This window comes from Loxodonta africana, chromosome 1, assembly GCF_030014295.1.
Source record: "Loxodonta africana isolate mLoxAfr1 chromosome 1, mLoxAfr1.hap2, whole genome shotgun sequence".
Lineage (NCBI taxonomy): Eukaryota > Metazoa > Chordata > Mammalia > Proboscidea > Elephantidae > Loxodonta > Loxodonta africana.
The window spans coordinates 186,550,555-186,577,645 of record NC_087342.1 but is presented as its reverse complement, the minus strand read 5'-3'; the positions used below and the strand labels follow the sequence as shown (position 1 = coordinate 186,577,645).

The window sequence follows — 27,091 nt, the reverse complement described above, 5'->3', positions numbered from 1 at the left end:
CTGAATGACAGAACCTGACTTGGGCCTAAAGCCTGTGGATTTCCTTTTTGAATTAGACTAATTCTCCAACAGAACTGTGGCAGAGTAGCTAAGGCAGGAAATCCTTGTTATAGATAGCTTACCACATAGCTGCAGAAAGCAAAGAACACCTGTAAACTTGGAGATGGACAACTCCTAAGAATGAGAAGACCAAGGAGGGTAGACTTGACATATATACTTACCCTTTACCTTATCTTACAAAAAGAGATTAGAAACTAATCCCCCTGTGGAGAGGAATTAATGAAAGATTGAGAGAGAGCAAATGTTTTGTGTCTAGTATTCTTGAAAAGACACCTTTCTGAGGGGCAGAGGCAGTGACATATGTGGAGAGAGAATGATTTTCCCTATACATATAACATATAAAGGGCTAAGTTCCTTCATATATTAAGAGTTTATTTCAAATCAATAAGAAAAGCACATGAACTACAGAAAATGTATCAGTTGGTCCACAAACAACAAAACATGAGTGACCAATAAATATGAAAATATTCTCAATTAAACCCTGAATGAATAAAATGAAAATCAAAACTACAGTGAAATGCTATGTCTGTCTCATCAGCTTGGCACAGATGATAATACTCGAGGTTACCAAGGGTGTAGGTTATCAGAACTCAAACATATTGGTGAGAATGTAAATTGACCTAGTCTTTTTGGAAGAAAATTGGAAATATTCATTATTATGCATACTTTTATCAAGCAGCTTCTCTTCTAGGCTACATAAATGATGTATAGAAAGACACGTATAAAAATATGCATTGTAGCATGTTTGTAAAAGAAAAAAAGTCTAAATATCCATTAACAATTAACTGGTTAACTAACTCATGATAGAGTCATGTATTAGAATAATACCATGTAGCTACTTTAAAGACCAAGATAAATAAATATGTAGAGATGTGGGGTGAATACTCAATAGGTTATAATGTCTGAAAAAACAAGTTGAAGAACTTTTTTTTTTTACATAATGTGTATATGCATGTTATAGTGCATATATGTGTACATGTGTGACTATGTATAGAATTTGTATTTTCACATAATGTGTATATATATAATATACTGCATGTGTGTGAATTTAATGATTGCTTCTGGGGAAGGAAGAAGATGGAGAAGTAGAACAGGAGGCTTACTTTGTATTGTATATATTCATGAGTTTGGTTTCCTTTTTTGTTTTTTGTGGGGAGGTTAGATTTTGGAGTAATGAGGCCATACTTTTTTCATAACAAAACTACTTTTTAAAAAGAGGGTAGTGAATCATATAAAAATAGATAGAATAAGCATCTACCTGTTGTAAATGAGTTAAAATTATCAGGCACATTGAATTAGGTTCCAAAATCTTGAAAAACCACAGTTATGTTTTCAGCTATTGTCAGTTGTCCTTGAGAAACTAATTTAGAGAATGAGATAGCCTCTAGAATACTGGAAACAGGCAATTCTTTTTCAGATTTAAATTTTATGATTGACGGAAAATGACATAATAAAAGCATTGCTTTAGGAATGAAAGTCTGTCTGAAGCATGTGGTATAGAGAAAATATCAACCCATTTGTATTCGTTTTGGTTTATACTCAAGACTTTAAATCAAGTAATTGGGAGTCTAGACTTGTTGCTGCCATTTCTAATAGTCCACTAAAGAGTTCTTCATGATTCTAAATCAATATATTAAAAAGATGACTTGGAATCTCTTAGAAGGTGATGAACACTAATATGCAGCCCACATTTCCTGGAAAAAAATTAAGTTTATTTTTCTTCTTTTGACGAAATACTGAAATATTAGGTTGGATAAATACCATAGGTATAAGTTGATACTAGCAAGGTGTTGTCTGAGTTTTGTCATAATGTCTTTGTAGACACAACAAAAGTATGAGCTAGATAAAAGAGCAGTTAAGTGCATTATTTCTACACTTTGGTGTTTAATAGGTTAGTACTGAGCTAGAAGGCAACTTCCGAAAGCATGCTGAAGATTTCAGTCTTTGGATATAGTAGGGTCTTGTACATTTTTATCTTTGACAAATGACGGTTTAGAAAAGCTCTAGGCATCAAAATTTCAGGGGGAAAATATCATCCAAAAAAATGAAAATTCTCAAAGATTTCAGTGAGCTAGAAAATCTAAAGCTTTTCATCTCTCCTTTTTTTCTTTAGTCGACTAACCTATAACACACACACATAAGTGAATTTAATGAGAGCTAGTTTAATAGTAGTTTATGTGAAGAAGACTGTGTTACAATTCTCTACCATGCTGAAGACTTGGCAGTGATCTTGATTTTAGTTTATAAATTCAACCTGGGACAAACTTCACTGAAATGCCAGGCAAGGAAAAGATTGCCTTTCAGTGAACATCAGGCTGAGAAGGCTCAAAATACTTAATGAAAATGCTTCAACTAAATCCTGTATTATTATGACAAAATCAACTTATAATTATGGGAAAAAAAAAAAAAACAGATTAATTTCAAACCAATCAGTAAATTGTCAATGGAGATTTTTGTTGCTGCTGTGGTAACTGCTGTTACCAGAAGATGTTGACAGGGGAAAGAAATGGCGATCAGACCAGGAAAAAAAAACTGAATACTAAGCTTTTAAAACACAAAAGTATACATAGTATTAAAAATAATTCTTCACCTGAGGACATTTTCAATGCAGTGTAAACTGAGGTGTGCAGATACATTTTTTGTGTCGTTCGTACAGCACTTGAGTCTGCCTGGATTCAGATTATGCCTCTGTCACTGAGTGTGTAAGACCGGGCGTGTTGCTTAACCTCTCCCTACCTCGGTGTCCTCATCTGTACCATTGACAGTGAGATAATACTTATCTCATAGGGTTATTAAGGAATTAAACAAGGTGATGATCTCTATAAAACACTTCTAGAACATTATCTGGCATATAGCAAGTACTTCAGAAACATTTAGGAGTTATTTGAGTTTCTGTATCCCTCTCCTATCCCTCTCTTGTTCTTGTTTCTTTGTTAAGAAAAAGATGTATTAGAAATTACATCAAAAGAAGTAGTGTTCTGTCCTGAGTCCATAGCTAGACTATATACTTTTTCTTCCATTTTCCTCTGCCCCTGAGACATTTTAGCTTCTCATATCATAGTAATAGCTGATACTGACATAACCTTCAGACCTTAGCTGGAAACATTCTCTTGTACTCTGTCTGATCAAGGCCAATTTACTCATTAACCTAGCTGAGACTCAATCATTTGTCTAGTCATCGTATATGCCAGGCACCCTTTTCCTGAATTAAAACCTTTAAGAACCATATATTCTACTCAGAATCTTTAAGAACCTCATATTCTATCCAAAAGCACATACTCTATCTAAATTTCCATGATCCTGAAGATCACCATGGTCCTTACTAAAACTGATAATTTAGATTCCTTCCCAGACCTACTAAATCAGAATTTCCTTTGGAGGGGTCTGAGTTGTCAAAGTTTAGTGTAACATTTAGTATAAATTTGTACAAAGTAGTTTGAAATCATTAAAACGCACAAAAGTATCACCTTTGAATCTTGTTAATAAAACAGAATCCAGGTTGCCAATACCAGGGACTCAAAAAAGTTTGAGGAATATTGGGTCCAGTTATTTGTAATTTAACCAAGCACCACAGGAGGGAATACTGGAAGAAACTTTGCTTTCAGTTTGTTTGTGTTTCTACCGCTTTGATCAGGGAGAATGTCCTTTTTCATGTGATGGGTCAGGCACAACACAAAAAAAGGTCATCTATAACATGACTAAAGAGAAGAGCAATATTCATAAGATCCCCTTTTCTCAAGTGAGTTTTATATATTAATTTTATGGCTCGCATATGAGATTTGACAAATGAAAATCCTTTGTTGATAGACCTCAATGTATGGCAAGTTCTACATCTTATAATATTTTTTAAAATGTTATGCCTCCTGGTGGTTGGAGCCCTGGTGGCACAGTGGTTAAGAGCTCAGGATGCTAACCACAAGGTTTGCAGCCACTCGTTGGAAACCCTATGGGACAGTTCTACTCTGTCGTATAGGGTCACTATGAGTCAGAATCAGCTTGATGGCAGTGGGTTTTGGGTTGTTGTTTTTTTTGTTGTTGTTGCTGTTGTTTCCTTTTATGGTCATTAGTAAAAATTGACTCTTGTTCCAATATAATCCACTCAAAGTAACGTATCTTACTTTTTTCCTCCATAATTTATTTTTTAAAAACATGGTGCATTTAAAAAATCATTGCCTTGAAAATTCATTAATAATCAAATATGTGGGACAGAGTGCATCAGATATGCATAAATCTGATGCTAGTGGTTAGGCACGAGATGCATGAGATGTTAGCACACTGTCTTTTTTTGCCTTGTATATATTTACCCCCCTAAATGACGTTATCTCGAATTGAAATTATAAGCCCACAGGGCTTGCAGCAGCAGCTCTAAAAGCATATGCTGGAAATTAATGTCTATATATTTTTGGAAATTTCAACTGATACATAGAACTTTTGAAAATGTAGGTATAGCTTGCTTTCTGTAATAAGCACATCCCTGAGAAGGTGCAAGAGAAGACAATAAATCTTACAATTTTACGTGAGTGGTTCTGTTCGTATTCTTGGTAAGGGGTGGAAGAGCAGGCTGGAGTTAAAAATCCCTGATGGACCCTTCCAGGCTTTAACATTACATGTCTGCACAAAAGCCATGCTAAGAATTCTGGACAAAACCTTCTAAACTGGAAGAAAAACAAGTGCAAAAGCTCAGAAATAAGAAGATGCCTGGCCTGCTTAGAGAGCTTCAAGATGCCCAGTATGATCAGAGCAAGGTGAGGGAGTCAGAGTGATAAGAGATGAGATAGGGAGCAGATAATGTGAGAACTTTGTGGTCCATGCTAAGGAGTTCAGAGTTTAGAATGTTTAATATATACAGCAACTCAGTGGGGCTATTGGAGCCCTGGTGGTGCCGTGATTAAGAGCGTGGCTGCTAAGTAAAAGGTTGGCAGTTCGAATCCACCAGACACTCCTTGGAAACCTTATGGGGCAGATCTACCCTGTGCTATTGGGTTGCTATGAGTTGGAATCCCCTCGAGGGCAACAGTTTTTTGTTGCTGTTGTTGTTTTTAAATGGGGCTATATCCTGTTCTCCTTTTATTGTATCAAATTGTCTTTCATTGACTAGTCTGGTTGCCCTTTTTTTTATATAACCCGAAATCCAGTGGGTTGCCTAATGAAATGCTTTTGATAATTTTTTTTTTTTAAAGGCGGGGCGGGGGGAGAGCAAGTAGAAAATATGCAGGACAGCCCCTTTCTACATGACTGCATATGAGCACAATGCTTTGCAGCTGTGCCAGACGGAAAGGAAAGCTTTTGCAAAGATCCTGGTAATGGCACAGTGAATAGATGGAACAATTCCAGGCCTTGAAGACAACTCTGAACTGCAGAGGCAAACTTGGCACCACCTACCTTCAGACTGCCTGAGTGAAAAGTAACCAATTTTTATATTATTTAAGCTACCATTTTGGTGTTTGTAGTTGAAAGTATCTTAACTGATATACTGCCTTGTGAGGCAATTACTGTTATTTATTCACATTATCCAGATTAGAAAATTTCATAATCAAGGGAATTGGCAGTTTGCTGAAGGTCACATAGCTGATAAGTGTCAAACTATTTATGAGCTGTATCTGAATCTAGTACCCAAGCCGTTAGCTACAATGTGATAAACCAGTACTCTTTGTGGTTGAGTTGACTCTGACTCAGCAACCCATTAAGACAGAGTAGAACTGTCACATATGGTTTCCAAGGATCGGCTGGTGGATTCAAACTGCAGATCTTTTAGTTAGCAGCTATGCTTTTAACAACTTTTTTTACAATGTGATACTACATCTAAAATACTTCTTAGTTGTTGTTTGGTGCCATTGAGTTGATTCTGACTCATAGCAACCCTATTATGTACAACAAAATGAAGCACCACCTGGTTCTGCACCATTCTCACAATAGTTGTTACGCTCGAGCCCATCACTGGAACCACTGTGTCAGTCCATCGATGAAGACCTTCCTCTCTTTTGCTCACCCTCTGCTTTGCCAAGCATGATGTCCTTCTCCAGAGACTGGTCGCTCTTAATAACGTGTCTGAAGTACATGAGACGAAGGCTTGCTATCCTTGTATAGCATTCTAGCTATACTTCTTCCAAGATAGATTTGTTTGTTCTTCTGGCAGTCAATGGACTATTCAGTATTCTTCCCCAACACCAAAATTCAGAGGCATCAATTCTTCTTTGTTATTGTTGTTGTTAGGTGCCATCGAGATGGCTCCCACTCATAGCAACCCTATGTGTAACAGAATGAAACACTGCCTGGTCCTGCGCCATCCTAACAATCCTTGTTATGCTTGAGCCCATTGTTGCAGCCACTGTGTCAGTCTATCTCATTGAGTGTCTTCCTCTTTTTCACTGACCCTCTACTCTACCAATTATGATGTCCTTCTCCAGGGACTGATGCGGTAACATGTTCAAGGTATGTGAGACAGTCTCGCCATCCTCACCTCTAACTGGCATTCTGACTGTACTTCCTCCAAGACAGATTTGTTCATTCTTCTGGCAGTCCATAGTATATTCAATATTCTTCACCAACACCATAATTTAAAGACATCGATTCCTCTTCGGTCTTTCTTACTCATTGTCCAGATTTCACGTGCATATGAGGCAATTGTAAACACCATGGCTTGGGTCAGGCACACCTTAGAAGTAAAATCTTTGCTTTTTAACACTTTAAAGAGGTCTTTTGCAGCACATTTGCCAAATGCAATATGTCTTTTGATTTCTTGACTGCATTTTCCATGGACGTTGATTGTGGATTCAAGTAAAATGAAATCCTTGACAACTTTCAATCTTTTCTGCATTTACCATTATGTTGCTTATTGGTCCAGTTGTGAGAATTTTTGTTTTCTTTATGTTGAGGTGCAGCCCATACTGAAGGCCATGGTCTTTGATCTTCATCAGTAAGTGCTTCAAGTCTTCTTCACTTTCAGCAAACAAGGTTGTGTCATCTGCATATTGCAGGTTGTTAATGAGCCTTCCTCTAATCCTGATGTCGCATTCTTCTTTATACAGTCCAGCTTCTCGGATTATTTGCACAGCATATAGATCGAATAAGTATAGTGAAAGGAGACAACCCTGATGCACACCTTTCCTGACTTTAAACTATGCAGTATCCCCTTATTCTGTTCAAGTCACATCTTGGTCTGTCTACAGGTTCCACATGAGCACAGTTACATGTTCTGGAATTTCCACTCTTTGCAATGTTATCCATAATACCTAACAATAATCTCAAATATTACTCCTCATGTAATAATAAATGCTTATCAAAATATATAATTTACAGTTGAAAATAGTTATGGGATGTGTCACGAGAAGACATGTTTTTCCTTAGTTTATCGAAAGAATGTCTTCAGTGACCTTCATTTTCTTTGTCTGTAAAAGAGAAACAAACTGGAGATAGCAACCACACAAGCAAGATTATGTTTCTTATATGTGATAATATATTGAAAACATTTAGAAGCAGTAAAATACTATGCCAGCATACAAGCTGAGGCAATTTTATTGTATATTTAATATTTTTATCTGTATCTGTATTGGTAGATGATGGATGGACAGATGATAGGTAGATAGAGAGAGAGATTGATTTCACAGACAAAGTAATTAATCTCTTTGTTTTTCACAAACATTTATCAGTACTTTCCTGATTGCTTTTTCACTGTTCCTGTGTCCTCTAATGTAAGATCTTGAAAGCTGAGGATTATGATCTCATAGCTTTATATCCCCACAGACTTCTGTGTCATAATATGATACACATAATGGAAGTTCAGTAAAACTTGTTGAATGAAAAAGACAAAAAAAAGAGTGAGAGAACCAGTGATACATATTTGAAACCGAACTTCTATACACAGAAGAGAGAGGGAAGCTGAGTATGTACCATATCATAGAATATTGAACAAACACAACATTATGAATTACAATGGTAGCACTTAATGCTGTTTTGTGATTCACATTTGAAAGCCAGAATTAATGAAGAGAGAAAATCATTGAAGACACACTGGTTGAAAGGCATTAGGTACAAAAAAGAAAATACATTATGCTCAAAATGAACTTCTGAACCAAGGCTTAAACTACTCACTCCATTAGTAATCTATTAAAAAATGTATTTTCTTGAAGAAATAGTACACTACACTGTTGATATAAAATGGAATGGTGTTTTTGCTTAGTATAAGTTTTTCTATAGAGTGCAGTATACTTAGATCTATAAATGAACTTATACTGAAGCAGTATTCTGAGGAAATGGTCTGTTACAACTTGATAAGCTGGCAGTCTAAATGGTCATAATAGCAAGTAAAAGTTATCCACTAAAAAGGCCATTAGAGAACATTTAGGATAAGATTTTTTAAAAATTCCCCCTTGAAGCCAGAAAGTGAAATTCAGAGATTTTGAAATTTTATTCAGAGCTAAAATTGCCTGTGAATTTTAAATAATGAAGAACATCATTTAAAAACATACATTTAAAAATGTATATTTTTTTCTGTTATGAAATGAGGCTTTAATAGTTTTATTACCTACTTGATAGGTACTCTTCAATATATTTATCAGGCTATTTTACCTTTCTTTTAAAATTAATGTCCAAAATGGAAGCCATAAATTCAAAAAGTATATTCTAAGGAAAAAATATATTTAAACCGAGTAAAAGCTATGGCTGTCCCTAGGTAGTGTTTATTTTTATATTAAAGTGGAACAATAATTAAAAGATCTTAAAATAGATTTTGCTTGTTTCTTCCCAGAAAAGAATTATTAAAACTATTGTTCAAATGCTGTCATCTTCTATTGTAATTCACATTTAATAAATAATAAGCATCCCTTTAAAAATTATGAATATGTACTGAAACAATTTTTCTAGCATTGGGTCTTTATTCTCTGGTTAGAATAATACATTGCTATAATTCCTCCTCAACTTAGTTATGGTTTCAGTGAAGAGGTGATCAAAGCCAAATCACACGTAATTTAAATGAAGAGAATGGATAAATTCATAATAGTTCTATAATTCCAGTAATAACTGTTGAAAGTGAATTCTTGAACAGGAAGATTGTTCTTTCTTCATCTGTGTATCTTCAGTGCATAACCAGGAGCCTTACATGTAATAAGAGAATGAATAAGTGAATGAACAATTGAAAGTATTAATGAGATAATGTCACAGTTATTTTGAAGTTAAGAGTAGAACTCAAATTTTATGTTGGAATATATGCACTCTAGTCTTAATGGTGTAATTTTTTGCATATAATTTAATATTCTTTCTTCAGCTATAATATCAATATTACCAATTTTTTAAATGTTATGGATTGAATTGTGTCCCCCCGTAAAGATATGGTGAAGTCCTAACGCATGGTACCTGTGAATTTGACCTTTTTGGAAATAAGATTTTTCTTTTGCTGTGTTAATGAGGTCATCCTAGAGTATGAGTCCTAAACCAAATCCTTCCTGAGTGGTATCTTACGATGTGAGCAAAAGAGACACAAGGACACACACGGGGAGGCAACCATGTGAAGATCTGTATACAAGCCAAGGAATGCCCATAACTACTAACAAGGAAGGACCCTCTCCTAGATCTGATACCCTGATTTGGACTTCTAGCCTCCAGAACTGTGCAACAATAAATACCTGTTTTTTAAAGCCACCCGCTTGTGGCATTTTTGTTATAGCAGCACTAGGAAACCAAGGGAGTCCCTGAGTAGTGCAGATGGTTAACGCACTCAACTTCTAACTGAAAGGTTGGAGGTTCAAGTTCACCCAGGGGCACTTCGGAAGAAAGATCCCCCAATCCGCTTCTGGAAAATCAGCCATTGAAAACCCTGTGAAGCATAGTTCTGTTCTGACACACTTGGGGTTACCATGAGTTGGAGTTGACTCAGTGGCAACTGGAAAAAAACAAGACATGTACCAACTAAGCTTTCACTCCAATTACCCAGATTGTAGATAATGAATCACAAACTAAGTATAAAGCACTCACATGTTACTTGGAGCTGTGAACAGTTACTAACCCGTAAGTGACTGGTATCGTCTGAGGTGTTTTAAAAACATCTGTTCTTATGGAGAATTATGTGATATTTTTCCTAGCTCCCTACGTTGTTGTCTCTTATCTATAAATGGATTGTCTCTAACACAATTATCTGGTACCTGATATGTATTGTTTTTTATTCTTTTGGGTTGCTTTTGTTTTTTATGTTAGTAATTTTTGCCTTTAAACTATAAAACCCTGAAAGGCATGAATTGTCCTTTTTTTTTAATAACCTCCAAACTCCTAACATAATAAATACTTATTGCATTGAACCAAGGATGATTTTTCTTCTGCAGAGGTTTTTGTTTTTTTAAAAAAAAAAACCTTGAATCTGGGTACTGCATAGGCAGTATTGAAGATGTGAAAGGAATAGTCATAAAATTCTCTAAAAGTCTCTAAAATTCTAAATGAATGTTCCTACTGTTTTTATGCTCCAGTGTCTCATTTAGGACACTTACCATTAAATTACAATTTAGTACAGACATTCATAGTACCAACATTATGAATTGCAGACGGTTGGAGGTTTTATGAACAATAGCTAAAGATAAATATTTCTTGCAACATTACAGTATATTTTGATGGATAAGCCTTAGGATCTTTACTAATTACAAATGTGAACAGTCATTCTATAATTGAAAGTTTATTATATCTAATAAATTAGGAAGATTTCATTTTCTAAGAATTTTGCTTTTTGGTATCTGTATTTTGCTTTTGAAAATGATTAGATAGCCTTGTTTAATGGGAATATGGTTTCTTCCCACTATACACATACAAAGCCTACTAAATAAATAATAGTGAACACATTTATTAGCAACATAAAACCCACATCTATAACTGAAAAAAAAAAAAAGTACTTCAACTCTTTCAAATTCATTAACTTGGAATTAAAGCAAATGATCTTTCCTTTCTATTTTTTGACAGGAAGAAGCACTGCATGGGTTTCGAGTGAGTGATTACTTTGAATACATGGAAATTTTGGAGCAAAACTACAGACCAGCGCTACTGAGAGATATGCAGAACATAAGAGTGCAGAGCACATAGGTCATGGCGACACAGTTTAATTTTGTTTTTTTTATATTTTTTTAAGGAAACAAGGGAATTTGATTGTTTTCTGCATCCATAAAAACTATGTTTTGTGAATGCACATATTATAAAATCATTCCTGAGAGTTTTTAATATTTTCAAGTAGGCCTTAGCTGAATTTCTAACATAAAGTGATTTCAGTTTTTATAAGTGTGTTGTAAGGTGGTTTTAGAATGGAACCTTGCTTACGTATAGTTCTTATATATGGTTAAGAGCTATTTCCAGCCTATGTCTCCTTTTTCACCAGATGATTAAAATATATTTTCCAGTGAATCTGGAGAGAAGAAGCAATATTCTAAATGATTCTTTGGTTAGCCAGGGAGCGTCAGTAGAGACAAGGAAACGACATACTTGTTTTCTCCATTCTTTATGTCTGCATATAAAAGAAAATAGACAAAACCACAACTGCTTATCTTATGTGTTGAGGACCAAATGGTATTTATCATGGCAAGTGGTGGAAATACCATTGTCCTCAGACATAATTATTTTCGAGGAGCTTGTTTCTGATACCTATATCAATTTACGTTTTTTCATTTGAAATGTAGTTTCTGAATGATTCATTTAAGAGATAGGTTGGTTGTTCCATACCAAGAAGCATTCTACTGTCATTTCTTAACTTTCCTTAGTTATAGGTTTGATTCGTACTCAACTTGAAGACATTAAGGACAAAAGATTTCTAAATTATTTTAAATCGCTTACACTGTTTTATTTTATTTGAATAGAGTCCGCTGTAATAAGACTAATACATTGTGTGAAGGTTTTTTTTTCTTATAGCTGTCACCTTTAATATATGAAAAATAATGCGCAAATATATTAAATTGTTAATTTTTAGTCAGCATTCATTTCACCAATTTTTTAAATTATAGATAGAATTTGTTTTATATTCATTGCTTATATCCAATATAAATCAGCCATTAAAACCATTCTGAAGGTAACCCCACTTTTTTTCATTTGCGACCAACAGTGGCTGGTCCACAAACTCATTTTCCTTTTAGCATGATGAAACAACTGTACAGTTTTGAATTTTGTGATGTTTAGGGTATTGTAATGCCAACCTTCCAAAATGAGATTTTGTACTTTAAATGCCAACGATAGCTTCTCAGTAGTGGTGTTCCTAAAGGGCATTGAAAAAAATGAGAAAAGAAAATTGAGCAAGTTATTTTGGCGTAGTGTACATATTAGCTCCAGATAGTGTGAGTTAAGAGAGTCCTAGATGACTCAAAACACCCAGTTTTGTCTACCCTCAAACTTAATTTTGAAAAGATGTTCCACAGAACTTGTAATATATATTTATGGTTGTGTGTCTTCCCATTCCATACCTGAGTTATTGTGAATAGTCCTAAGAAACTTGCAGCACTTTATTCATTTTTAAAAGCTCTTACACAAAATTGGAAATAAAAAAGTGGAGAAGGAACTGTAAATTAATTTTAGATAGTCATTGCTGATTTTGATTAGAAACAGAGGTAGATACAGATTATAATGATTCCATTGTGGAAAAGTGACTTCAGCCAGAGCCAGAGGCTCTCTTTCCTTTGAGAGATAAGAGATGTCTTATGAACAATGACTTAGCAATTTGTTTGGTGAAAGAAAATGTAAAACATGGTAGTCTGTGTATGTCTTTTTATTTCAAAAATACACTTTAGAACAGAAATAAGTACAATCCTGTCTTTGCCCTTAGTTTTTTTTTTTCACGACGTACTTTATTTGTGAAGGGGTATCTCATATGTTTTACAAAATTTAAATTATAACAAATTTTTCATGATACAATGTGAACAAACTTGTGAAAATTTTAAGTACTTGTATAAAAATTTGAATATCTGCTTTCAAAATTTCATTTTTATAGTTGAGCTTCTTCATGGTATAAGGTATCTAAAGTATCTGTGAAGGTAGAATAAGTCTCAAAAATTTATTAAGACTTCCTAACAAGAGTCTACCTAAATTTATGATTATTAAATTATGGTCTGCTCTATTTTGGTTTTCCAATTCCCAGATATTAAAGAAATTTCTATGATCATTCACTTAACAAATATATTTTTTGCCTGGAATCAATTTTTAAACCTTCAACCGAAACTATCCCTTGAAATCATTTTTAAGTTAAATAACAGTTTAGCTCAAATAATAAAAAATGTTTGAGCATTTTGCTGAGTGTGGGTTAAAGAATTATATATATGAGATCAAATTTGCAGCAGTAACCCTAAATCACAGATGAGCACTTTAAGAGGCAGAAAGCCTAAGGTAATGGTTGTTAATAATATGGGTAGAGATAGTGAGAATGGTGATACAATGTGGAGTATGTAATCTTTGTCATTGAACTACACATGTAAAAACTGTGGACCAGGTGTATGTTTTATTGTGTATATTTACACTAAAAAAATATATATATACTCATATACATATACATATACATATACATATACATATACATATACATATACATATACATATACATATACATATATATATATATGGAAACCCTGGTGGTGTAGTGGTTAAGAGTTACAGCTGTTAACCAAAAGGTTGGCAGTTCGAATCCACCAGATGCTTCTTGAAACCCTATGAGGCAGTTCTACTTTGTCCTATAAGGTGACTTATGAGTCAGAATAGACTCGATGGCAACGGGGTTTTTGGATACACACACAAACACATATATATACACACACACAAAATATCTGTAACATAAAATTCTCATTTTTTTTTCCTCCTAGAACTTCTCTCATCTTTCTGTATTCTTTTGCTTCTATTCTTTACTTGTTGGTTTTTTCCCTGGAGTTCTATTCTAGGCCACCTTCTTTCCCTTCTTCAGCCTCTTTTCTTGGATGATTCATTTCCAAGTTTCAATTAAGATTCCTATACTAATTTCTCCAAAAAATGGGTGAAACAGGAACAACTTCCTCTCTTTTCTTGCTAGAGGATAAGATATACATATGACTAGAAGGAAGGAAAGGAGCTCTGGTGGCACTCAGATACTAACCTGCAATTTGAACCCACCAGCTGCTCCATGGGAGAAAGATGCCGCAATCTACTTCCTTAAAGATAACAGCATTAGAAAACCTGTGGGCCAGTTGTACTTTGTCCTATAGGATAACTGTGAGTCATAATTGGCTCAAAAGCACCCAACACAACATGACTAGAAGGAAAATAAGAAGGGAGAAGTTAGAAAAATAGGGAATAAAAAGTAAGTGGGCATATCTTGTCCTCCATCTTTCCCCTGGAGAATTCAGTAGGAAAGATTTGAGGCAGAAATCCTACGTGAAAGGGGCAAGGAACGGGGAGACAAGAAATTCTGCTATATCTGGGGATGATTCTGCCACTCTAAACAATTAGCAAAGTTTCGTTGATTCTAACTTTGTAGTCTTTCCTATGTGACCCTTTATATCCAGTCTCTACACTGCAACTGTTGCAGTTTAGGCTACAATTGTGTCTTACATGGATTACTGCCAGTAATTCATTGCTTTGCTTTATTTTCTTCAACACAGTCACTGAGAAGATTTTAAAGCAAAAATCTGGCAGCATTCCTCCCCTATTATTGCCAGCATTACCAAGTGTCTTAGGCTGAATTTTCTAGAGAAGCAAAACCAGTGAAGAGTATATGTATATATATGCTTTATATATATGGAACCCTGGTGGAGCTGTGATTAGGCGCTTGGCTGCTAACCAAAAGGTCGGCAGTTCAAACCCACCATTCTCTCCTTGGAAACTCTATGGGGCAATACTACTCTTTCCTATATGGTCGCTATGTGTTGGAATCAACTCACGAATGGGTTTGGTTCTTTTTTGTTTGTTTAGCATGCAAATTCTTTACCAATAAGTCCAGAGTCATTGACACTTCCTCCTTACTAGGTCCAATAAACAATATCATCAAAGTAATGGACCAGTGTGATGTCTTATGGAAGGGAAAGGTGATCAAGGTCCTTGCAGGCTAAATTATGGCATAGGGCTGGAGACTTGGTATAACTATGAGGTTGGACAGTGAACGTGTATTGCTCGCTTTGTCAGCTTAAGGCAAACTACTTCTGATGGTCCTTTGAAACTGGAATGAAGAAAAAGGCATTGGCCAAATCAATAGGTATATACCAGGTACTAGGAGATGTGTTAATTTGTTCAAGCAATGAAACTACGTGGAGTCACCACCTGGTTAAGTTTATGATAATCCACTGTCATTCTCTCAAATCCATCTTTTTTTTTTGCACAGGCCAAATGGGTGAGTTGAATGGGGGTGTGGTAGGAAACACCACCCCGCATCCTTCAAGACCTTCATGGTGACAGTAATCTGTGCAATCCACCCAGGAATGTGGTGTTGCTTTTGGCTTAACTGTTTTCCTAGGTAGAGGCAGTTCTAAGGCTTCCTTTTGGTTTTTCCTACTATAATAGGATCCAATGTGGGGGTTCTTCCAGTTGCTTCTTACAAATTTTTTTTTTTTTTATATCTATTCAATTATGCATTCTGGAACTGGGGAAATCACTACAGAATGGGTTTGGGGACCCATTTAAGACAAACCAGAGCTAAAACTCTGACTGGTGGTCCATAGTGACATTTTGGGTTTCCTGGAATTAGTGTGTCAGTTCAGAACCAGTATCCAGTAATTGCCTAAAATTCTGATTATTTCCTTTTCTCCAATGAACAGTCACTCATAAAGACTGTAGATTGCTTTGGGGAAGGCTATGAGAAAGATTAATGGTATAAATTTTTGTCAGTGTGGTAGGGTCCTTCCTTAAGGGAACCCAGCCTCCCCGTCATTCAAGGGTTTGTGGGTCTGTAAACTGGCTCAGGCCTGAGAATTGATTGAGGGGCTATGATTCTCTATTCTGGTGATTCAAGATAGACTTGACCTAGAATTCATTGTTTATACAGATCAAGTAAATAGTAGATTTCTCAAGTATTTCACTCCTAGGGCCTCCATAACTAAGTAGCCAGTGTTATAAGCCCATGTGAGTCAAACTATTCTGATTACTGCTTTAACTCCATTGTCCATTACAGTAACCATGCCTACCTTGTTTTTGTTGATTAAGTGCCACCACTTGGCCCCTACTACCTGAGGGTAAAATCAGCCCCATTGTAGTTCAGTGTCTTAATTCACCTAGGGCAGTTTCCATTGTCAAATTTGACTCACATAAAATAGTAATCACAGCAGTCTTCAAGGATGACAGGGCTCCTTTCGCAAATTTGTTCCTCACTGTTGTGGTGTGAGGTACATCCTCTGGGCATTACATGGGTGGGTCTCTGGGTCTAACCTGATAAATCCACTCTAACGTGCCAGTTTCCCTAAGCCTTTGGATTCCTTCTTCTACAGCATATCTAGGCTGGTCTGGTACTTCAACTTGATTTAGTGTAGACCACTTCATAATCCATGCTTCAGCGAGCCAACCAAATAAACTATTAGATCTTTTCCTAACCCTTCCAGCTGAAACACTGAGTGAGGAATCTGTGCTTAGTGGGCCCATATCAATAAACTCAAACTGATCCATCTTTATATTCCTTGCACTATTATCCTACATCCTTAATAACCATTCCCACACATATCCCTCAGGTTTCCATTTGTATAGATTAGAAAAGTCATGCCGTTCCTTTGGAGTGTAGCATACCTTCTCCTGGGTCACACTTTGTACTTAACATTTTAGAGCTTGCTGGGACTTAAGTGTAGTTAGAGGTCCGGAAACAAAAATGTGTTTTGGGGTGGGTCCTAGGAATATTCAACAATGTCTTTTGAGGCATCTACCTCAGGCTATGTCCCAGGCAACACTCCAGGCATCACTCCAGGTAATATCTCAAACAAAGACTTTTTAAGCACAGCTGAGTTAATCTCATCAGATGGGGGTGGATGAGACAATGGTTTCACTGGGAAATGATGGCTTAGCAGACAACGAGGAAGCGATGTCTTCAAATAGCATTAAGAGCGCTGGTTGTTGGCAAGAATGATTCAATGGAATTTAGGGCTGCAGTGTCTCCAGCTTCCTGATTATCTGCCCATATGTCCCCATCCCAGGATCCTATGTTTTCCCTATCAGTGCCCTCATGTTAATATCAGACACCATTACTAGTTGGAAATTCAATTAACGTAATTCAGTCATTCTGGGTTTGGTTTTTGGCGATATCAGCTCTATTATTGCTATAAATAAGTCTTTATTTCAGGGCAGAAGTGGCAATTTTGAGGTCTTTTCTGCGATGCTTGAACTGTGACTCTGAAGTCCTGAACCATCTTTTTGTTTCACCACTTCATCTAGTGAAAGTAGGACAAACCAACCAGCTTCCCTAAACTTCTCATTCTGACAAAATTGCAGAAAAGTATCAAATGTGTGGTCACCCAGCAACTTGCATCTTACCAATACTTGATCTATTGGTGGTGATACTTTGCATATTAATATTGCCACCTCACACCGTGGATTAGCAGCACCATCTTTACTACTGAAGGTAGTCATCTGCACCTTTAAGACTAGTCTGATTTGGGAACTAATTTAGAAAAATCGCCCTTAGTGCTTTTTTTTTTTTTTTTTTTTCCTAGAGCCACTCTTTGTACCAAATGTCTTAGGCTGGGTCCTCTAAAGAAGCAAAACCTGTGAGATGTGTGTGTGTGTGTGTGTGTGTACTCACACACACACACATATACATGTACATATATACACAGAGAGAGATTTATCTCAAGTAAATGGCTCACATGGGTATAGAGGCTAGCCAGTCCAAAGTCTGTGGGTCAAAGGTCAGACTGGAGGCTTCTCCGGACTCACATAGCTGCGGGGGCTAGTAAACCCAAGATCGCCAGGTAAGACAGCAAGTTGCTGGCTCACAGGCTGTGGAGGCTGACAGATCCCAAGACCGGCAGCCAATATGGCAGGCAGCTGGCTCAAATCTGAAGAAACAGGGTTCAGATGAGGACGAGCTGGATGTAGAATCCAGAGCAAGCAAGCAAGCTTTGCCAGAAAGTCTGTATATATATTGGATGCAGGCCACACCTCTGAAGAAACTCCCCTTACAATGATTGGCTGATCACAGCATTGAAGATGACTACATCATTACATAACTACCAAACCCCTGAGAAACATGGCCCAGCCAAATTCACACACAACCTTAACCATCACATCAAGTGATAGTCCATAATTCCATAATCTTCATCACCCCTACAAACCATACTAAAAATCCTTTCAACCTAATAAATAACATGTGCTTGTAATGTAAATGCAGTTTCAAGACAAGTCCTCCTACCCTTCATTCCAATCACACTGGTATCCCTGTACACCTCCAAATAGGAATTTTGGAATCACCATAGCCACTATTCAAAGCCTTCAATATATTTTCATTTCGTTCAGTATAAAACCCAGGTCATGTATCCTGGAAAATATAACCTTTGTAATATGGCCCTAGCTTTTCTTTGGTTATCACAGTTCCTCCCCTTCTCCCACCAAATTCCAACATGGAGCCTTAATGAGCTTCTTTTTACATTTACCCCTACTTCCCCTCCCCCGCCTTCATAGTTAACTTTAAAATTTATATGTGATTAATTATCCTACATTCCTAACACAATGCCTGACACATAGTAGGTATTCCAAAGATATTCAATAGATTAAAGATCACAGAGCTAGTCAGCAAAATCAAAAACAGTGCCCCATTATCCTTTAAGCACAGAACCCTTTAATAACTTAAATGTTTATTGTTCATCCCGTAGATATTTATTGAGTCTATACTACGTTCTAGGTACTGTCTTAGTCACTTGGATCGTAAGTGAATAAAGGAGGCAAAAACCAATCCTTATTAGGTTTTTGTTTATAGTAATGGAAAATTTGACATTGATTATGAGTGATGGTTGCACATGATTAATGTGATTTATATCACTAAATTGTACACCTGAAGAATGTTAAATTGGCAAATGTTGTGTTATATATATTTTTACAACCAGAAAAATAAAGAGAATGGAAACATAAGCCACAGACTGGGAGAAAATATTTGAAAAACATGTATCTGCTAAAGAACTGGTATCCAGAACATGCAAAGAACACTTAAAACTCAACAGTTAGAAAATAACATCTCAATTACAAAATAGGCAAAAGACCTGAACAGAAACCTCACCAAAGAAGATATACAGACGGCAAATAAGTATATAAAAAAAAATAACGTGTCATGGAATTGCAATGAGATATCACTACATATCTATTGTTGTTGTTAGGCACCTTCTCCAAGGACTGATAACATGCCCAAATTACGCGAGAAGTCTCACCATCCTCACTTCTAAGGAGCATTCTGGCTGTACTTCTTCCAAGATAGATTTATTGGTGGGTAAATTTGAATAATAGTCATATTAACTGGTCTAGCTTGTAGACATATAGATATTATCCTACCACTAATAGCACTGTACTTCAGGATAGGTCTTGAAATGTTTTTGATTATGAATGACATCGTTCCTCTTCAACTTGTCATTCCCAGCCTAGCAGACCATATGATTTTCTGATTCAAAATGGCCAATACCAGTCCATTTCAGTTTACTCATGCCTGAGTTATCTATCTTCAAGCGTTCCATTTCATTTTTGATATCTTCCAGTTTTACTAGATTCTTACTTCGTATATTCCATGTTCCAATTATTAATGGATGTTTGCAGCTGTTTCTTCTCATTTTGAGTCATGCCACATCAACAGATGAAGGTCATGAAAGCTTTATTCCATTTACATCTTAAAGGTTGACTCTACTTTGAGGAGGCAGCTCTTCCCCAGTCCTATTTTGAGTGCCTTCTGACTGAGGGGCTCATCTTTGAGCACTATGTTAGACAATGTTCCACTGCTATTCATAAGGTTTTCACTAGCCAGTATTTTTAGAAGCAGATTGCCAGGTCCTTCTTCCTAGTCTTAGTCTGGAAGCTCTGCTGCAACCTGTCCACCTTGTGTGGCCCTGCTGGTATTTGAAATACTGGTGGCATAGCTTCCAACATCACAGCAACATGCAAGGCACCACAGCAGGGCAAACTGACATACGAGTGGTGGTATAGTATAGTAGTAGAATAAAATGTACAGCAGACTAAAGACAATCATAAAAGCTATGTCGTGAGGTTAGGTACCACTGAGAATATGACTTTTGGAAGAAGGCCAAAGGAAAAAGAAGTGTATTGGACAAAGGGAATGGCTTTTGCAAATCCTCTCAGGTGGGATATGCCTGACAGGTTTGAGGAAGAGCAAGGAGGTCAGTGTGGCTGGAGTGGAGTGAGTGAAGAGGAGAATAGAGGTGCAGTAGATGGTAAAGGTCATTGGAGAATGGCTGTGGTAGGGTGTTGTCTTTAACTTTGAGTAACAGGGGATTTTGAGCAGAGGAGTCAAATAATCTGATTTGCACTCCCAAAGGATTAGTCTGGCTGCTAGCCTGAGAACTGTAGGGAAAGTATCAAAGCAAAGATACCCATTAGAAAACTACCAAAGCAACCCAGATGAAAGACGATTGTCACCTGGACCAGGGTGGAAGCAGTAGATGTGATAAAAAGCAGGGATTCAAACTGGTTTGTTCCCTGCTGAGAATTAACATTTCTAACAAGTTCCTAGATGATGATAATGCTGCTGATTAGGGACCAATTGTGAGAACCACTAGTAGAGCTGCGGTTCTCGAAATTTATTATACATAAGAATACCTGGGAACTTGTTAAAATGTAGATCCTGATTCCGTATATCTGGGGTGGAAATGCAGACTCTCAGCAAGGGTTTGAATCATAATGAACAATTCAAACTCCTGATAAAAAGGATTAAGATTTTGAATGTCTCTTTAAGGTACAGCCAACAAGATTTTCTAACAGATTGGATGTGGTACATAAGAAAATAGAGTCACTAATGAAATGACTCCAAGGTTTGCACCTATATACTTAAAGGGTGGTATTGCCATGAACTGAGGTGGGAAACACAATGGATGAAGAAGAAAGATCAGGAGTTCAGTTGCAGCCGTGTTGACTTTTAGTTTTCTCTTAGGCGTACAAGTGAAAATTTTGAATAGGCACCTGGAAAAATGAGCTCAGTCATGAGACTGAATGAGATCACAGAGGGAGGGCATGTGGATTGCAGAAAAGAATAAGAGCAAGTGCCAAGCTTTGAGACAGTCCAAATTTAAGAGATCAGGGAGCAGAGGAGGAACAGCAAAAAAGACTGAGAAACAGTATAAGAATAAGGAAAGAAGTAAACCAGAGAGTGTTATCTCCTGGCTGTGTTTTTGTTAGGTGCTGTCAAGCTAGTTCTGACTCATAGCGACCCTATGTACAACATAATGAAACACTGCCTTGTTCTGCGCCATTTGTTGCTATGTTTGAGCCCATTGTTACAGCCACTGTGTCAATCCATCTCATTGAGGATCTTCCTCTTTTTTCAATGACCGTGTACTTTACCAAACATAATGTCTGTCATGGACTGAGTTATGTTCCCCCCAAAATGTGTGTATCAGTTTGGCTGGGCCATGATTCCCAGTGTTGTGTGGTTGTCCTCCTTTCTGTGATTGGAATTTTATGTTAAAGAGAATTAGGGTGGGATTGCAACACCCTTACCAGGTCACATTCCTGATCCAGTGTAAAGGGAGTTTCCCTGAGGTGTGGCCTGCACCACCTTTTATCTCTCAAGAGATGAAAGGGAAGCAAGCAGAGAGTTGGGGAACTCATACCACCAAGAAAGCATTGCGGGTAACAGAGCATGTACTTTGGACCTGGGGTCCCTGTGTGGAGAAGCTCCTAGTCCAGGGGAAGATTGATGAGAAGGCTGACAGAGAAAGCCTTCCCCTGGAGTTGACGCCCTGAATTTGGACTTTTAGCCCACTCTACTGTAAGAAGATAAACTTCTCTTTGTTAAAACCATCCACTTTTGGTATTTCTGTTACAGCAACACTAGATGACTAAGACACCAAATGTCCTTCTCCAAGGACTGGTACCTCCTGATAAAATGTCCCATGTATGCGAGATGAAGTCTTTCCATCCTCCATTCTAAAGAGCATTCTGGCTGTACTTCTTCCAAGACAGATTTGTTTGTTCTTCAGGCAATCATAGTATATTCAATATTCTTCGCTAACGTCAAAAGTCAAGGGCAGGCGGGGCCAAGATGCCTGACTAGGTAGACGCTACCTCGGATCCCTCTTGCAACAAAGACTCGGAAAAACAAGTGAATCGATCACATACATGACAATCTACGAACCCTGACCAACAAACACAGATTTAAAGAGTTGACCTGAGTGACAGAGACTGACAACGAACAACCACAGGGAAGCAGCGACTGTTTTCAGAGCCTGGAACCAGGGTCCTAGTCAGGAAACCTTGGCGTCGGGCTTTGGATTGGGCCCAGGGGAGCTGAGCACAGCATCCTGAGATGGCACAATCACGGGGCGCAGCCCTAACCCCCTGAACTGAACTCAGGGGAAGCCCAGACAGTGCACACAGGCAGCGCAGCAACGTGGCTGACAGGAGGAGAAGTCACTGGGAGGCAGTGACTGGTTTTGGAGCCGGGAGTGTGGCGTTCCAGCTGGAGAACCTTGGCGCTGGGCTTTGGTCTGGGAGTGGAGGAACTGACCACGGTTCTGAGACAGCGCAAGCACAGGACACGGGCCTGACCATCGGGGACAATCTCTACCCAGCCAGCACACACAGTCGACGTGCCCCTCGGGAATCTCAGATAAAACAGTCATCCCAAGCAAGATAAGTAACTCTGTCTATATTCTGGGATGCTACTCTCTCCTGTTTATCTGAACCCTACCCTCCCCTTCCCAGGTGGCTTCATTAACATTGGAATTTCCTGAGCCAGAAAGTAAACTGCTCTGCGGTTTTTCTTTCTTTTGTTTTTGTCTTTTCCTAACCCATTCTCCTGGCCTGAGAGAAGCAACTACAAAAAACCCAGGGACCAAAAATCCTTCCCTAATTGGACAAAAAACACAGAACCAGCTCCAGCCAAGCATATGTGATCCACTGTCTCGGGCTTTTATCCCTACAGGGAACAAGACAGTTATTATAATGCAAAGGCATTTCTGATAGGGATCTGACTGCAATTGTTTTAGCGGGTTTACTGCAAAGACAAGTTTCCCAGGTCTGATATCTCTGCCTATTCAACAGAGCCCTCACTGACCCACAACAGGGAACTGAGGGCTGAAGCTCCCCCCAGACCACCTAGCCTCCTGCCTTAGGGGTCTAAGGAGGGTGACACCTGCCAATCTGTAGAGGTACTTGCATTGAGGGCCTAAGGTACAGCTGCAGAGCCCACCCACCAAGGTGCATTAGGAATAGAGACACACCTACCTTACTGACATTTGGGGGAAGCCTGTCAGCATCCTACCCCCCACCCAGAGTGTGAACCCCTGCTGCTACTAGAATCTGGTGCACACAACTACCACCACTACTTCTCAAGGTGGATAGGTGACAGTCTGCATCACACACTTGATGACCCAAAATCAGATTCTACTCAAGAAGAGTGAAAGGACTCAGGCTTATATATCTGGTAACAGCCCAAACCAGCTGGTAATAGGACATAAGTGAGTCAAGGGCTACAACACTCAAGACAGTACAATCTAGTAGCCCATCTCTATATATTGAAAGAAAACAAAACAAGATAAGACTCAGTGAACAAATATAGAATAAATCACTACAATATCTTAGTGATGGCTCCGAGACAGCAGTCGATATCAAACCACATAAAGAAGCAGACCATGACTGCTTCTACAACTCCCCAAACTAAAGAATCAAAATCTTTCCCAAATGAAGATACAATCCTGGAATTGCCAGATACAGAATATAAAAAACTAATTTACAGAATGCTTCAAGACATCAGGGATGACCTCAGAAATGAAATAAAGCAATCTACAGAAAAAGCCAAGGAACACACTGATAAAGCAGGTGAATAACTCAAAAAGATTATTCAAGAACATAGTGGAAAAATTAATAAGTTGCAAGAATCCATAGAGAGACAGCATTCAGAAATCCAAAAGATTAACAATAAAATTACAGAATTAGACAACTCAATAGGAAGTCAGAGAAGCAGACTCGAGCAATTAGAATGCAGACTGGGACATCTGGAGGACCAGGGAATTAACACCAATATAGCTGAAAAAAAATCAGATAAAAGAATTAAAAAAAAATGAAGAAACCCTAAGAATTATGTGGGACTCTATCAAGAAGAATAACTTGCATGTGATTGGAGTCCCAGAACAGGGAGGGATAACAGAAAACACAGAGAGAATAGTTGAAGATCTGTTGGCAGAAAACTTCCCTGACATCATGAAAGACGAAAGGATATCTATCCAAGATGTTCATCGAACCCCATTTAAGATTGATCCAAAAAGAAAATCACCAAGACATATTATCATCAAACTTGCCAAAACCAAAGATAAAGAGAAAATTTTAAAAGCAGCCAGGGATAAAAGAAAGGTCTCCTACAAAGGAGAATCAATAAGAATAAGTTCAGACTACTCGGCAGAAACCATGCAGTCAAGAAGGCAATGGGATGACATATATAGAGCACTGAAGGAGAAAAACTGCCAGCCAAGGATCATATATCCAGCAAAACTCTGTCTGAAATATGAAGGCGAAATTAAGACATTTACAGAAAAACACAAGCTTAGAGAATTTGCAAAAACCAAACCAAAGCTACAAGAAATACTAAAGGAAATTGTTTGGTCAGAAAACCAATAATATCAGATACCAGCACAACACAAGCTCACAGAACAGAGCACCCTGATATCAACTCAAACAGGGAAATCACAAAAACAAATTAAGATTAATTTAAAAAAAAAAAGCTCAAAACAGGGAATCATTGAAGTCAATATGTAAAAGATCACAATAATCAAAAAGAGGGACTAAATACAGGTGGCATAGAACTGCCATATGGAGAGGGATACAAGGCGATATAGGACAATACAAGTTAGGTTTTTACTTAGAAAAATAGGGGTAAATATTAAGGTAACCACAAAGAGGTATAACAACTCCATAACTTAAAATAAAAACCAAGAAAAACATAACGACTCAGCAAACATAAAGTCAAATACTATAAAAATGAGGAACACACAAGTTACAAAGAAAAACATCTCAGCACAAAAAAGTAAGTGGAAAAAGGAAATTGTCAACAACACACATAAAAAGGCATCAAAATGACAGCACTAAACACATAAAAAACACATACTTATCTATAATTACGCTGAATGTAAATGGACTAAACACACCAATAAAGAGACAGAGAGTCTCAGACTGGATAAAGAAACACGACCCGTCTATATGCTGCCTATAAGAGACACACCTTAGACTTAGAGACACAAACAAACAAAAACTCAAAGGATGGAAAAAAATATATCAAGCAAACAATAAGCAAAAAAGAAGAGGAGTAGCAACATTAATTTCTGACAAAATAGACTTTAAAGTTAAATCCATCACAAAGGATAAAGAAGGACACTACATAATGATAAAAGGGACAATTGACCAGGAAGATATAACCATATTAAATATTTATGCACCCAATGACAGGGCTGCACGATACATAAAATAGTTTAACAGAACTGAAAAGTGAGATAGACACCTCCACAATTATAGTAGGAGACTTCAACACACCACTTTTGGAGAAGGACAGGACATCCAGTAAAAAGCTCAAAAGAGACACAGAAGACCTAATTACTACAATCAACCAACTTGACCTCATTGACTTATACAGAACTCTCCACCCAACTGCTGCAAAGTATACTTTTTTTTCTAGCACACATGGAACATTCTCTAGAATAGACCACATATTAGGTCATAAAACAAACCTTTGCAGAATTCAAAACATCGAAATATTACAAAGCATCTTCTCAGACCACAAGGCCATAAAAGTGGAAATCAATAACAGAAAAATTAGGGAAAAGAAATCAAACACTTGGAAACTGAACAATACCCTGCTGAAAAAAGCCTGGGTTATAGAAGACATTAAGGAGGGAATAAAGAAATTCATAGATTGCAACGAGAATGAAAATACTTCCTATCAAAACCTCTGGGACACAGCAAAAGCAGTGCTCAGAGGCCAATTTATATCGATAAATGCACACATACAAAAAGAAGAAAGAGCCAAAATCAGAGAACTGTCCCTACAACTTGAACAAATAGAAAGTGAGCAACAAAAGAATTCATCAGGCACCAGAAGAAAACAAATAATGAAAATTAGAGCTGAACTAAATGAATTAGAGAACAGAAGAACAATTGAAAGAATTAACAAAGCCAAAACCTGGTTCTTTGAAAAAATTAACAAAATTGATAAACCATTGGCCAGACTGACTAAAGAAATACAGGAAAGGAAACAAATAACCTGAATAAGAAACGAGATGGGCCACATCACAACAGACCCAACTGAAATTAAAAGAATCATATCAGATTATTATGAAAAAGTGTACTCTAACAAGTTTGCAAGCCTAGAAGAAATGGATGAATTCCTGGAAAAACACTACCTACCTAAACTAACACATTCAGAAGTAGAACAACTAAATAGACCCATAACAAAAAAAGAGATTGAAACGGTAATCAAAAAACTCCCAACAAAAAAAAGCCCTGGCCCGGATGGCTTCACTGCAGAGTTCTACCAAACGTTCAGAGAAGAGTTAACACCACTACTACTAAAGGTATTTCAAAGTATAGAAAATGACGGAATACTACCTAACTCATTCTATGAAGCCACCATCTCCCTAATACCAAAACCAGGTAAAGACATCACAAAAAAAGAAAATTACAGACCTATATCCTTCATGAACATAGATGCAAAAATCCTCAACAAAATTCTAGCCAATAGAATTCAACAACATATCAAAAAAATAATCCACCATGACCAAGTGGGATTTATACATTAGAAAAACCATTAATGTAATCCACCATATAAATAAAACAAAAGACAAAAACCACATGATCTTATCAATTGATGCAGAAAAGCCATTTGACAAAGTCCAACACCCATTTATGATAAAAACTCTCAGTAAAATAGGAATTGAAGGAAAAT

At 37.2% G+C, this 27,091-nt stretch overlaps 1 protein-coding gene across 7 annotated transcripts in view; it reads left to right on the top strand.

Moving 5' to 3' along the window:
* TBC1D32 (TBC1 domain family member 32) overlaps window positions 1-17,660 on the top strand; it is a 318,311-nt gene extending 300,651 nt beyond the window's left edge. For 5 of the 7 annotated variants that reach the window (XM_064290365.1, XM_023539436.2, XM_064290356.1 and 2 more), the window contains one exon: window positions 10,999-17,660. In XM_064290365.1, the coding sequence (XP_064146435.1) occupies window positions 10,999-11,118 (120 nt within the window). In that variant the 3' untranslated portion in view covers window positions 11,119-17,660. The remainder of the gene's footprint in view (window positions 1-10,998) is intronic. The other 2 variants (XM_064290353.1, XM_023539377.2) reach the window with 1 other exon arrangement.
* Window positions 17,661-27,091: the final 9,431 nt, after the last annotated feature.